Below are 12,516 nucleotides of genomic sequence, written 5' to 3'. Positions count from 1 at the left end.
GTGACGAATCTGCTGCTTCAGGTAGAAAAATGGAAACTCAAAGGTTGGCGATTATATGTTTATGAAATTAATGTTTAAACCTTTTTCAACCTAATGTCATATTAACCATTCTTTCGTCATCGTTTGAACAGTCGTCTTTGGGAGAAAAAAGAAAAGTGTGATAATTAACACTTTATTTTCTTTACAATAGTTGAACCAGGAGAATTATAAACTACAGCAGAAATCAAGTCTGAGGGTCAACGTAGGATTTAAGGCCTTATTAATCGAAACTTTACAGTGAATATTTAAGAAACTATGGTCACACACCAATGAACCAAAACCATCACAGAAACGCTTCAGCTGATTGTCAAACCTGTAAAAGGCCACTTGTGTCTGTTGTTATTGCGTCACAACCGAGGACGGCGTCTGCACTTTAGCGTGAAAGACCAGCACGAAAAACATCCAAATTTCAGGTCATTAAACGCTTTAGACTAACGGCTCCTTTTATAAAAAGTAAATTTCCTCAGGTTGACACGACTTAAAACATCCGTTGACGATGAAGGTCGAGCGGCTCGTTCGGTTCACACGTGAAAAACATTCATCTTGGTTTGAAGCAGAAAATCATGAGCCAAGAAACAAACATTCAAATCATTTTGGACGTCCTCGAGCGAGACGATGACCTTGAGCCAGAGACAAAAGTAAGAGCACTGTTGATGTAAAAACGGCAGTGGTGAATAAAAGAGGCCAAAAATGAAATGAACCTGGAGCCCCTTGAAGACCACCAGGTCACATGGCACTTGCAGGAAGATGAAAGACTTAACGATATTCAGAGGTTCGTAAGGAAACAATGTCAGGTTTGACACAAACACTGCTGTGTGACTCACACCTGCAGAAGTGGATCTTGTGGGGGGTCGTGGCCCCCTTAAAGGAAGGAGACGCAGAGAACCTGTTGATCCACAATCATAATGTAGGCTGCAGCAGTTTGGGGTTTTTGGAGATCACTGCAGGTGAGGTGATGAAAAGTGAAACTGAGGCCAAGTTGGACAGGATTAGGTCTCTTTGAAGTCTCCAGTGTTAAAACGTTTCCTCTTCCTCGTTGGTCGGCAACACAAACCCCTCCTGGATGCAGAGAGAAAAATAAACCAGTCAAACTGTGGTTCGAACCAGAGGTCGAATAAATCTATACTTTTTAAGTATCATAGGCGTGTCTGACGTCAACGACTGAAACACGTTCCGTCAAATTCTTTAACCTTTATTTGACATAAGGTGACGAGATGTCAAACTTTCCTTACATCTGTGGCGTAAAGAACTTCCACGATACTCTGGATGGTGGGGTCGGCTTCCCCTTCCCTCTCCTGGCAAATCATCTCGATGTTCCGCAGTTTGCCAAAATAGAAGTCCCTCTCCTTCTCCATGTCCTCCACGGCCGCTTTGAGAATCTCCAACTGTGTCCAACAGGAACTTTGTCAGGAACTCCTTCATTTTGCAGGTTAAATGACAATCTTCTCACCTTGTTCACCAGTTCTTCTCGCTCGTCTGTGGCTCCTCCAGACTTCTTTGTACTCACAGCAGCAATCTTGGGAGCAACCTTGGCCACAGGGGGCTTCTGTGGGGCTTTAAAAATAAAAAAGGTAAATCATTGACGTCGACTGCAAACGTGGATGACTTAAGGAAACTCACCTTGGCTTGTGACCTTTTTGGGGGGTTTGTTGAGGCTGGAGATGGCAGCGACTGGGGGCTCCTGACCCTGCCTGGCCTCCACAGGGTCGTAGTCCTCGCCACTGTAGTTGGCATCAAAGAACTTCTTGAACCACTGGACAAACTCAAAGTTGTCTTGGAACTTTCCCTTCACCAGCTTGTCGACTGGGATTATCTACAGGAGGAAAACGTGTGCATTTCAATAAAAAACAATGACATGTTTAGATTAAGAGATAAAGCTATTATTTTCCATTAACAACATAATTGATACGCATCAAGTGTTGAGACACGATCGGAGAAAACAAGTCAGATTTTATAGAGCGATCAAGAGATCGAAGTGTATTTTCCTCTCACCTTTTGACCAAAACTCATGTGGTTACGAAGGTCGATCAACACATGAATATATCGATACATTCTTTCACGAATATGATTTGCATTCATCTAGGAGCTACATCACTAGAAGCAGCTGTGTCCGAGCATGTGATAAGAGATAATACAACAATCTCCATCTACGGTTCGGTCGTGAAACTGTTGCGAGTAGATCGCAGAAGAAAACATGATTAAATAAAAATAAAGAGCTCAGATTGGCTTATCTACATGTCAATCAAATAATTATTGCGTCTATTGGAATGAAAAGAGCATAAAGTGTGGAAATAAACAAGGAATTATTTACTGGTTTAAAGGATATCAAAGGAAGAAGATCATGAGATGTTTACCCTTCACCTCACCCTCACTGCTGCCCCCTTCAGGACCTGCCCCACCTTCTTGTGCCCCCCCAGCTCCACACAACCACTTCCCAGCTTCACGTCACTCCAGGTACAGGATGTACGTCGGAGGATTGGTCCAGGGAAGGCTGCTGGTCCTGATAAGTGTCTGCACGACTGCCAAAGACCTGCTGAACTAGCTGAGCCACTCCAGCAGGTCTTCAACCTCAGTCTACGGCTGGAGAAAGTACCAACTCTGTGGAAGACTTCCTGTATCGTTCCAGTCCAGAAGAAGATCCGACCGAGTGTGCTGAACGATTACAGACGGTGGCACTGACTTCACAGCTGATGAAGACACTGGAGCGGCTCAAACATCTCAGGCCACAAGTCCAGTCCTGACATTGTCGGATGCATCATTGTCGGATGCATCATTGTCGGATGCATCATTGTCGGATGCATCATTGTCGGATGCATCATTGTTGGATGCATCATTGTTGGATGCATCATTGTTGGATGCATCATTGTTGGATGCATCATTGTCGGATGCATCATTGTTGGATGCATCATTGTTGGATGCATCATTGTTGGATGCATCAGGGACAACAGCGAAGAGAGGAACCACTTGCAGCTGAACACCTCAAAGACCAAGGAGCTGGTCTTGGACTTCAGGAGGTCCAGGACAAACAGTGTCCATCAGAGGTGACGAGGTGGAGATAGTGGACAACTATAAGTACCTCATGTGTGGATGGACAGTAAACTGGTCCTGCAACACAGACCATGTATATAAGAAAGTTCAGAGCAGACTTTCTGAGGAGGCTTCGATCATTAACATCTGCAAGAAGCTCCTCTGCATGTTCTACCAGTGTGTGGTGGACAGTGTTCCATGCTGTGGTGTGTTGGGAATGTGTCCAGGAGGAGGTCAACAGGTCAACAGGTCAACAGTTTGGACAGATTGATCAGAAAGGCTGGTTCTGTGGTTGAAGCTGGACTCACTGGTGACAAGAGATCATTGAACAAACTACTGTCATCATGATGACATCATCCTCTCAACACTGTCATCAGTGAGCAGAGAAGCAGATGAAGCACGAATGCTCCTCCCATGATGCAACACTAATAGACTCAAGGACTCATTCATTCCTCGGGCTATTAAATTGTACAATTCTGAGTCGGGGGCAGAAGTGAAAGTATCTTGATGTTCTATGTTAGTCTTTGTATCTTTGTTATTTTTCTTTGATCTATGTTCTTTATCTTTAGACTGAGATTGTATCATCCTGTTCCTTCCCTTTATTTCTCTGTGTTCTTATTTTATTTTTGATTTATTTCTTATGAAAAATTGCTGCATTTGCCGTCGATATTGGATAAAAACAATTTCCCGAAGGAGACCTGCTGAGGGATCAATAAAGTTCTACCTTTACCTTAAATCTTGGCCACGAGTCACAGAAACAAACGGGTTCAAATTAAAGAGCAACAAAAGCTGGTTTTCTTTCATGTGATGACGTGAGCAGAGCGACCTTCTTAAAACCACTTGTATTAACAAACCATCACATGACTATTTGTAAAACACTTTTATCCTACGAGTATAATAAGAATACGCGTGTTGTGCAGGTGAGCCACAAATTCTATTGACGCTCAACGATGATTAAGTTTCTGATTAACGATTTTCTCGTCAAACTTCCATCTGAAGACGTTTTAAATAAGACACTGGTCTCTGTAAATAACATTTACATGGAGCTCGTCTGAACTCATTTACAACAGTTTGAATCATCTCGCAAATATGTAAAATTAACCAATATAAACTTTTAATCCAGTCTGAATTCATGCTTTCATTTGTTTTTTCATGATCACGGAGGAGAATCTCAGGCCTCGTGGTTCATTTAAATATGATTGACAAAAGGAGGCATGGAAAGTAAGTAAGATTTATTTATATAGCGCTTTTCGAGACCAGGGTCACAAAGCGCTTAAACAATCAAAACAACGTTGATTGGAAGCACAAAGTGTTTTTCGTTTCATGCACAGATTCAAACATCTGAATATTTTTGTGCAGCCTTTTCATTAAGAAATCAAATGTTCTTCACGACAGGCTGACACTGAGCTGAAGGTCTCACAGACATGTCTATGTTACTCTCAGAGGAAAAGTATCCAAACATGAGGAAATACTTTCTTGACCGCAATATCCAGCTCTACTCATTTATGTCGTTTTTAATATGATTAAAACCACTTCCTTCCTTCATGACCATGTTGAGCGAATGAGCTGAAAGTAGATCTTTAGGACTTGATCATTTGAAAAGTAGCTTAAGAACCAAAAAAAGTGTGGCCCCGTCAGAAGACATACCTTATCAACTCCAATCTTCTTGAAGGACATTTGCAGGAGCTTGAAATTGTGGATGTATTCATGCTCAAGCTTGGCACCAAATTTTACCTTTTTCAAAGGCAAAGAATTTTCAAATAGCATGTCCATGAACTGGCAGTAGACAGAGCCTGAAAGATAAAAGTAATTAAATACAACTAAAAGCGGATACAAATAAGTGTATAGACCAGGGGAGGGCAAGCTCGGTCCAAGGGCCGCAGGGTGTCCAGGTTTGTTCCAACCGATCGAGCACATTTTAACCAATGAGGTTTCAGCTGAAACAAGCAACACCTGACTGACAATCAACTGATTACACTCCTTAGACACCTGATTGGTCAGAATGTGTCCTCTTGATCGGTTGGAACAAAATCCTGGACACCCTGCGGCCCTTGAGGACCGAGTTTGCCCACCCCTGGTATAGACAAATGAAGATGACACATTATAGAGAACGTTACGACTCATTAGTCATCATAGAACGAGCGAGAGCCTTCAATCATCTATTTATCTTTTCTTTCACAAGGGCGTGGCGACACATTTGCTTTGACGGCACAAATATCTTGTTACCGTTTTTGAAACAGAATTCAGCAAAAAGTTCTTGTAAAGTTCTTTACAAAAGGCTGCACTCGTACAATGCATTCAAGGTCATGCATTCTGGTGCTAAACAAACAACTATTGTCCTTTCACAAGTATGCAGGGTTTACTTTACAGATTCAACATAATTGATGTTTTAAAGTCAGGAATTTTGAAGACTTGAAGTCCTAAGGTTTGAAATACTCAAAAACTTAAAAGGGAAATTTTGTGGGTCACATGCTCGTGTCATCTTTTGAGATGACGGTCATGAAGAAAAGAGCGTTTCTTACCTGTACACAGCATTTCTATCTTGGTGAGGTTCACCTGGAGAGATTCATTGATCCACACCAGCATGTCATGACGACTCAGATTCTCACTGGTCACCGATGTGGAGTAAACGTTCACGGCCATGTTGACAAGATCACCTGCTGACGAGATTATTCATCACCATTTCATTGTATTTAACTGAGCTGCATTCTTATCATTTTACGGTGAAGCCGACATTATTAACAGACATGTTCTGTAGAAACGAATGTTTGATTTAGTTCATGAATCCAGTTTTGACAATTTATATTATATATATATAAAATTATTAATTAAAGACATGTTTTCAAAGCGTCATGAAGGATACGAGTCTCGAGGAAATAACATGATGGAATGAACTGAACATGAGCCAAAGAATCAAAACAACAAACCTCGTACAAACACTTCATGATTTCAATACATTTTCTTGTCTTAAACGCAATATTTGCGTTGAAAACCTTGTGGAACAATAATGGAGGCCCTCAGAGAGGAAGCTAATGTTAGCATCGGTGGCCTTGATGGCGCAATGATGCTTGAACGGATGTCTTTGGTGTTGAAACACACTTTAATACATGAAAACTATGACAGGATGAACAGAAACAAACAAGGAACGAGAAGATCGATCGTCACCCGCAGAAAAACATGTAGCAGCGGCTAAAGGAAGCCGGTGTCAAACGAACCTTTTCACGCCCTGTTTACTCAAGCAGCTCGAACACAGACACGCTGACGCCAGAATAAAGTATCGAAACTAACTTTTATCGAGTCAATGGTTTCCTCCGCATGTTATTATTGTGAAGAAGCGCCAGTTGAGAATAATGCTAAGCTAACGAAGCTAACACGTTAGCCTCATTTGTCTGTTCATCTACGTACCTTTGGTTGGCAGTCGCTGTTCTGACGTTCAAAGGCAAACCCTCGTGACGTAGAAGAGGAACTTCTGCTTTGGTGAGACTCGACAGCGGTTTAGTTCACTTTTCTACCGGCGGATTTTTGAGGACTGATCATATGACGTCAGAGAAACCGCCTTGCATGATGACGCGTCACGCGAGGTGGGTCACGTTGAAGTAGCGAGTGTCGCCATCTGCTGGAGACAAGTAGGTACTGCTATCGTTGAATCGTCTAACTGAGTTTAAGTGACTTAAATAACAATAAAACACTGTGAATATAAAATAAGACAACTTTAGTTCAATCACATCCGTGCAATACATTTATATTTTAATACACATGAATCTCTGGGAGTGACAAGATGGATCAGGAATGATCAGAGGGACACCTTAGATGTTTTGGAGACAAGGAGGTGCCCGCAGGAGGTCTGGCCGAAGAGAAGGCTGATGGATGGAGTGAAAGAGGACATGAAGTTGGTGTGAAGGGAACAGACCAGTATCCTGATATCACTGATCTGATCCAGACTTACACCCCAGCTCGGGCTCTGGGGTCTGTGGATCAGAATCTACTGATGGTTCCTCGCATATCTTTAGTGATATGAGCATAATATCCGGACAAATAGTCGTTAAAACGACTGTTTTTGGCAATTATTGCAGCTTCCGCTTCTGGTGAGCCTTTGATCGGCTGCTTGAAACGTAAGCTCCTGCAATAATTGCCAAAAACAGTCGTTTTAACGACTATTTGTCCGGATATTATGCTCATATCACTAAAGATATGTCTCAAGCATCTCGGATCTATGATCGTGATGCTCTTTTCAACATCAGAGAGTCGATGGAGGATTATAACCGCGACCGTTACCAACGTCCGGTGAATATGTTTCCGGCTCCGCTTCTCATCGACTCGGACTCTGTGGAATATCGTTTGATTTCTCGAGTACCGGGCGATTTCCACAAGGGATCGAGTCTGGCTGGAGTACAGGTCAGGATGAGACGCGCAGTCGCGATCGCTCGGAACAACTCTGATGTCAACGAAAGTCATCGATGTTTGATCGACATCCCTCTCACTGTGTGTGACGACACATCAGCGCTGCCGTCTGTCCAGACCTCAACGAAAGGTGGTAAGATTTTTTCATTTCCTCTCTTTAATTCGACTTTTACAACCGAGTTGAACTTCAGTGACAGCTGGTACCACGTGACCGCTGTTCGCTTCAAAAGATCCCGCTCTGCGCGCCTGTCAGTGACGCGGCGTCGTCAGTGACGTCATCGGTGCTGAATGTGGGACTTCTTAATGTTCGCTCCATTACTAATAAATCCTTTATTCTTAATGATCTTTTCACAAGAGTTAATTTGGATTTATTATGTCTTTCTGAGACTTGGCAGAGAGAGGAAGAGTTTATTCATCTGAACAAACTCTGTCCAGTAGGGAGCGCTGTCCTGGGGAAGCCTCGCCTCTCTGGTCGTGGAGGAGGTCTTGCTACTGTTTTTAGGGAGAGTTGTTCTTGCAAAGTGATTCAGACACAGGAATTCACTTCTTTTGAGTCTCAGATGATCTTGGTTCTACAAGACCTTTCTATTGTGTGTCAATCTACCGCCCGCCTGGTCCTGCGGCGATGTTCTTGAAAGACTTTAGTGACTTCTTATCTTCCATTATTCAGATGGAATCTGTTCTTATTCTTGGAGACTTTAATCTTCATGTTGATGACGTCACATCGTGTTCTGCTAAAGAACTTTTAACTTTAACTGAAGCCTTTAATTTTGAGCAACATGTTTCTGAACCCACTCATCAAAAAGGCCACATTTTAGACTTAGTTTTTACTCTTGGCCTGAACATTTCTAATGTATCTGTACATGATGTCCATCTGAGTGATCATTCTCTTGTCTTGTTCAACCTGGACTTCATCCCTGAACCTAAGCCTTTGAAAGTTAAGTCTCAGAGGCGTGTCATCTCAGCCGATACTGCAGACAGTTTTTCTGCTATGTTTGACCGTCTTTCCTTTGATGACTGTCCAGATGTGGACAGTTTGATTCACTGTTACACTGATCATTGTTTTGAAATACTGGATCAAGTGGCACCTGTTAAATCGAACTTGAAAATTCATAAAAAACGGTGCCCTTGGACAAATGAAGATCTCCTGAGTCTGAAGAGACTTTGTCGAAAGACTGAGCGTCTCTGGAAGTCTACTAAACTTGAGGTGCACAGACTTCACCTCAGGGATCTGTTGACTTCTTACAATGAGATGGTAGAAACTGCTAGATCTGATTACATCAGAAAACTGGTAGCAGCAAATAGGAAAAACCCCAAATTTTTGTTTGACACGATTAATTCTCTCGTGTCTCCTGCTCCTCAAATCACGCCGGTCTTCTGTGAAGCTGACAGCAATGCATTGTTGAGATTTTTCATTGACAAAATTAAATTGATCAAAGAGAAAATCTCTCCCCCTTTGTTGGGAACCCCTACTGTCTCTGAGCCCATCTCCTCCTCTTGGTCATCCTTCACTGCTGTATCTTTGGGTGATATTTCGGCACTAGTGAACAAGATGAAACCCTCCTCTTGCTCAGATGACGTCCTTCCTTGTAGGCTTTTTATCAAAGTATTTGATGTAATTGGCCCCTGGGTTACCAATATGGTGAACCTCTCCCTTTCCACAGGGGTTTTTCCCAATGCATTTAAACATGCCATTGTGGAGCCTCTGCTCAAAAAACCAGGCTTAGACCCAACTGACCTCAGTAATTTCAGGCCTATTTCTAAGCTCCCTTTCTTGTCCAAGACCTTGGAGAAGGTGGTGTCCGAGCAGCTGTCTTTGTTCCTGGATCAGAGCGACATCCATGAGAAGTTTCAGTCTGGCTTCCGTAAACATCACTCTACGGAGACAGCTTTATTGAAAGTGTCCAGTGACATCATGATGTCGGCTGACTCTGGTAAATTCACTGTTCTGGTTCTCTTGGATCTGTCGTCAGCCTTTGACACAGTTGATCACCAGATCCTGCTGAGAAGACTAAGGGATGAAGTGGGACTGTCTGGGTCTGTGTTAGAATGGTTCTCATCTTACCTTTCTGGGCGCAGTTTTAGTGTATCTGCCAATCAAATGAGGTCTGAATCGGCAGATCTGTTGTGTGGAGTCCTTCAAGGTTCTGTTCTGGGTCCTTTATTGTTTTTGCTGTACTTGATTCCCCTTGGTAAAATCATTCAGAGATTTCCAGATGTTTCTTATCACATTTTTGCTGATGACATCCAGCTCTACTGCTCTTTTGACCCAACTGAGCCCCAAAGGCTGAACAGCTTAGTCAATTGTTTGCTAGAAATCAAACAATGGCTGAGTGAAAACACTTTACAGCTTAATGTGGACAAAACTGAAACTCTGGTGATTGCTCCTGATGATAAGATTCCAGGGTTGAGTCAGTACTTGGGTGACTTAGGTCAGTCTGTCAAACTGAGCCTGAGAAACCTGGGTGTTGTATTTGATAAAGACATGTCTCTTGTTCAACACTGCAGAAAACTGACCAGAAACTGTTTCCTTCAACTGAGAAAAATCTCTAAACTTAGGAAAATGTTGTCACAACATGATCTGGATCTTATAATCCATGCGTTTGTTTCTTCTCGTCTGGACTATTGTAACAGTTTGTTTTCATGTCTTAACAAGAAGGAGCTGTCTCGTCTGCAGTTGATTCAGAACTCTGCAGCAAGAATTCTGACCCGCTCTAGTAGAAGAACTCACATTTCTCCGATCCTTAAAACTCTTCACTGGCTTCCAGTTTCTTTCAGGATCAACTTTAAAATTCTGGTTCTTACTTTCAGATCTATTCATGGTCAGGCTCCTCCTTACATCACTGATCTGATCCAGCCTTACACCCCAGCTCGGTCTCTGAGGTCTGTGGATCAGAATCTACTGATGGTTCCACGCACACGGCTCAGGACCAGAGGAGAGAAATCTTTTCAGGCTGTTGCTCCTAAGCTTTGGAACAATCTTCCTCTCTCTTTGCGCTTGATGGAGTCTACTGACTCCTTTAAGAAACATCTTAAGACGTTTCTATTTGTTCAGGCTTTTCCTTGAATTTCTCGAACTCCTGTGTTGTTCTCGGTGTTGTCTTGATCTTTGAAGTATGTACTGTTTTGAGTATTGTTTTGATTGTTAAAGCGCTTTGTGACCCTGGTCTCGAAAAGCGCTATATAGATAAATATTACTTACTTACTTACTTACACGGTTCAGGACCAGAGGAGATAAATCCTTCCAGGCTGTTGCTCCTAAGCTTTGGAACCATCTCTGTGTTTGATGATCTACTGACTCCTTCAAGAAACATCTGTGTTTGATGATCTACTGACTCCTTCAAGAAACATCTGTGTTTGATCATCTACTGACTCCTTCAAGAAACATCTGTGTTTGATCATCTACTGACTCCTTCAAGAAACATCTGTGTTTGATCATCTACTGACTCCTTCAAGAAACATCTGTGTTTGATCATCTACTGACTCCTTCAAGAAACATCTGTGTTTGATCATCTACTGACTCCTTCAAGAAACATCTGCAGTTTTATCTTGATCTTTAAAGTATATACTTTATTGAATATTGTTTTGATTGTTTAAGTTATTTGTGACCCTGGTCTGGAAAAGCACTATACAAATAAAAATTACTTGCCAAAAGAAAAGACCAGCAACTTATTGGAGTTTTCCTCGTCAGCACTTATGTTCATACGACATCTATTCCTCACATTCCACTGACATTCTTACACTTCCTGTATGAAATTGTCCTTTTTCACCAACGGGTCATTTTACAACAATTCATTTAAACTCCACGACTCCCGACTGAACACGTCAAGTTTTCTGGTTCCGATACAAAATAAATTCCCATTTACAAAGAGTCTCATTTTGCTACACAATTTACTACCAAACCCTGACTTAAGCATGAACAGCGTCTTTCCTCAGAATCATATCACACTTTGCTTTATTGAACAACGGCTTTTACAAAAAACAAGTGGTTTATTTACAGTTTCATACGTTCAGTCCAACGTAAGTCCAAGAAACTGCATAGACAGACACTGCACAGACAGAAACTGCACAGACAGACACTGCACAGACAGACACTGCACAGACAGAAACTGCACAGACAGACACTGCACAGACAGACACTGCACAGACAGAAACTGCACAGACAGACACTGCACAGACAGAAACTGCACAGACAGACACTGCACAGACAGACACTGCACAGACAGAAACTGCACAGACAGACACTGCACAGACAGACACTGCACAGACAGAAACTGCACAGACAGAAACTGCACAGACAGACACTGCACAGACAGAAACTGCACAGACAGACACTGCACAGACAGAAACTGCACAGACAGAAACTGCACAGACAGAAACTGCACAGACAGACACTGCACAGACAGAAACTGCACAGACAGACACTGCACAGACAGACACTGCACAGACAGAAACTGCACAGACAGAAACTGCACAGACAGAAACTGCACAGACAGACACTGCACAGACAGACACTGCACAGACAGAAACTGCACAGACAGAAACTGCACAGACAGAAACTGCACAGACAGAAACTGCACAGACAGAAACTGCACAGACAGACACTGCACAGACAGACACTGCACAGACAGACACTGCACAGACAGAAACTGCACAGACAGAAACTGCACAGACAGACACTGCACAGACAGACACTGCACAGACAGACACTGCACAGACAGACACTGCACAGACAGACACTGCATAGACAGACACTGCACAGACAGACACTGCACAGACAGAAACTGCACAGACAGAAACTGCACAGACAGACACTGCACAGACAGAAACTGCACAGACAGAAACTGCACAGACAGACACTGCACAGACAGACACTGCACAGACAGACACTGCACAGACAGACACTGCACAGACAGACACTGCACAGACAGACACTGCATAGACAGACACTGCATAGACAGAAACTGCACAAACAGAAACTGCACAGACAGACACTGCACAGACAGACACTGCACAGACAGACACTGCATAGACAGAAACTGCACAGAC

General features: G+C 42.7%; 1 protein-coding gene across 1 annotated transcript; it reads right to left on the bottom strand.

Moving 5' to 3' along the window:
- Positions 1-158: 158 nt before the first annotated feature.
- On the bottom strand, positions 159-6,617 carry LOC148058342 (microtubule-associated protein RP/EB family member 1-like). The gene is made up of 7 exons (XM_087782569.1): positions 6,472-6,617; positions 5,589-5,723; positions 4,714-4,859; positions 1,660-1,852; positions 1,490-1,593; positions 1,272-1,424; positions 159-1,098 (listed from the first exon to the last, which is right to left on the bottom strand). Exons 2-7 carry the CDS (start codon positions 5,707-5,709, stop codon positions 1,054-1,056), a joined length of 762 nt encoding a protein of 253 aa, XP_087638695.1. The 5' UTR covers positions 5,710-5,723; positions 6,472-6,617; the 3' UTR covers positions 159-1,053.
- Positions 6,618-12,516: the final 5,899 nt, after the last annotated feature.

Source organism: Callionymus lyra, unplaced genomic scaffold, assembly GCF_982586985.1.
Source record: "Callionymus lyra unplaced genomic scaffold, fCalLyr1.hap1.1 HAP1_SCAFFOLD_89, whole genome shotgun sequence".
Lineage (NCBI taxonomy): Eukaryota > Metazoa > Chordata > Actinopteri > Syngnathiformes > Callionymidae > Callionymus > Callionymus lyra.
The sequence above is the reverse complement of the archived record's forward strand: the minus strand, read 5'-3'. Positions and strand labels throughout refer to the sequence as shown.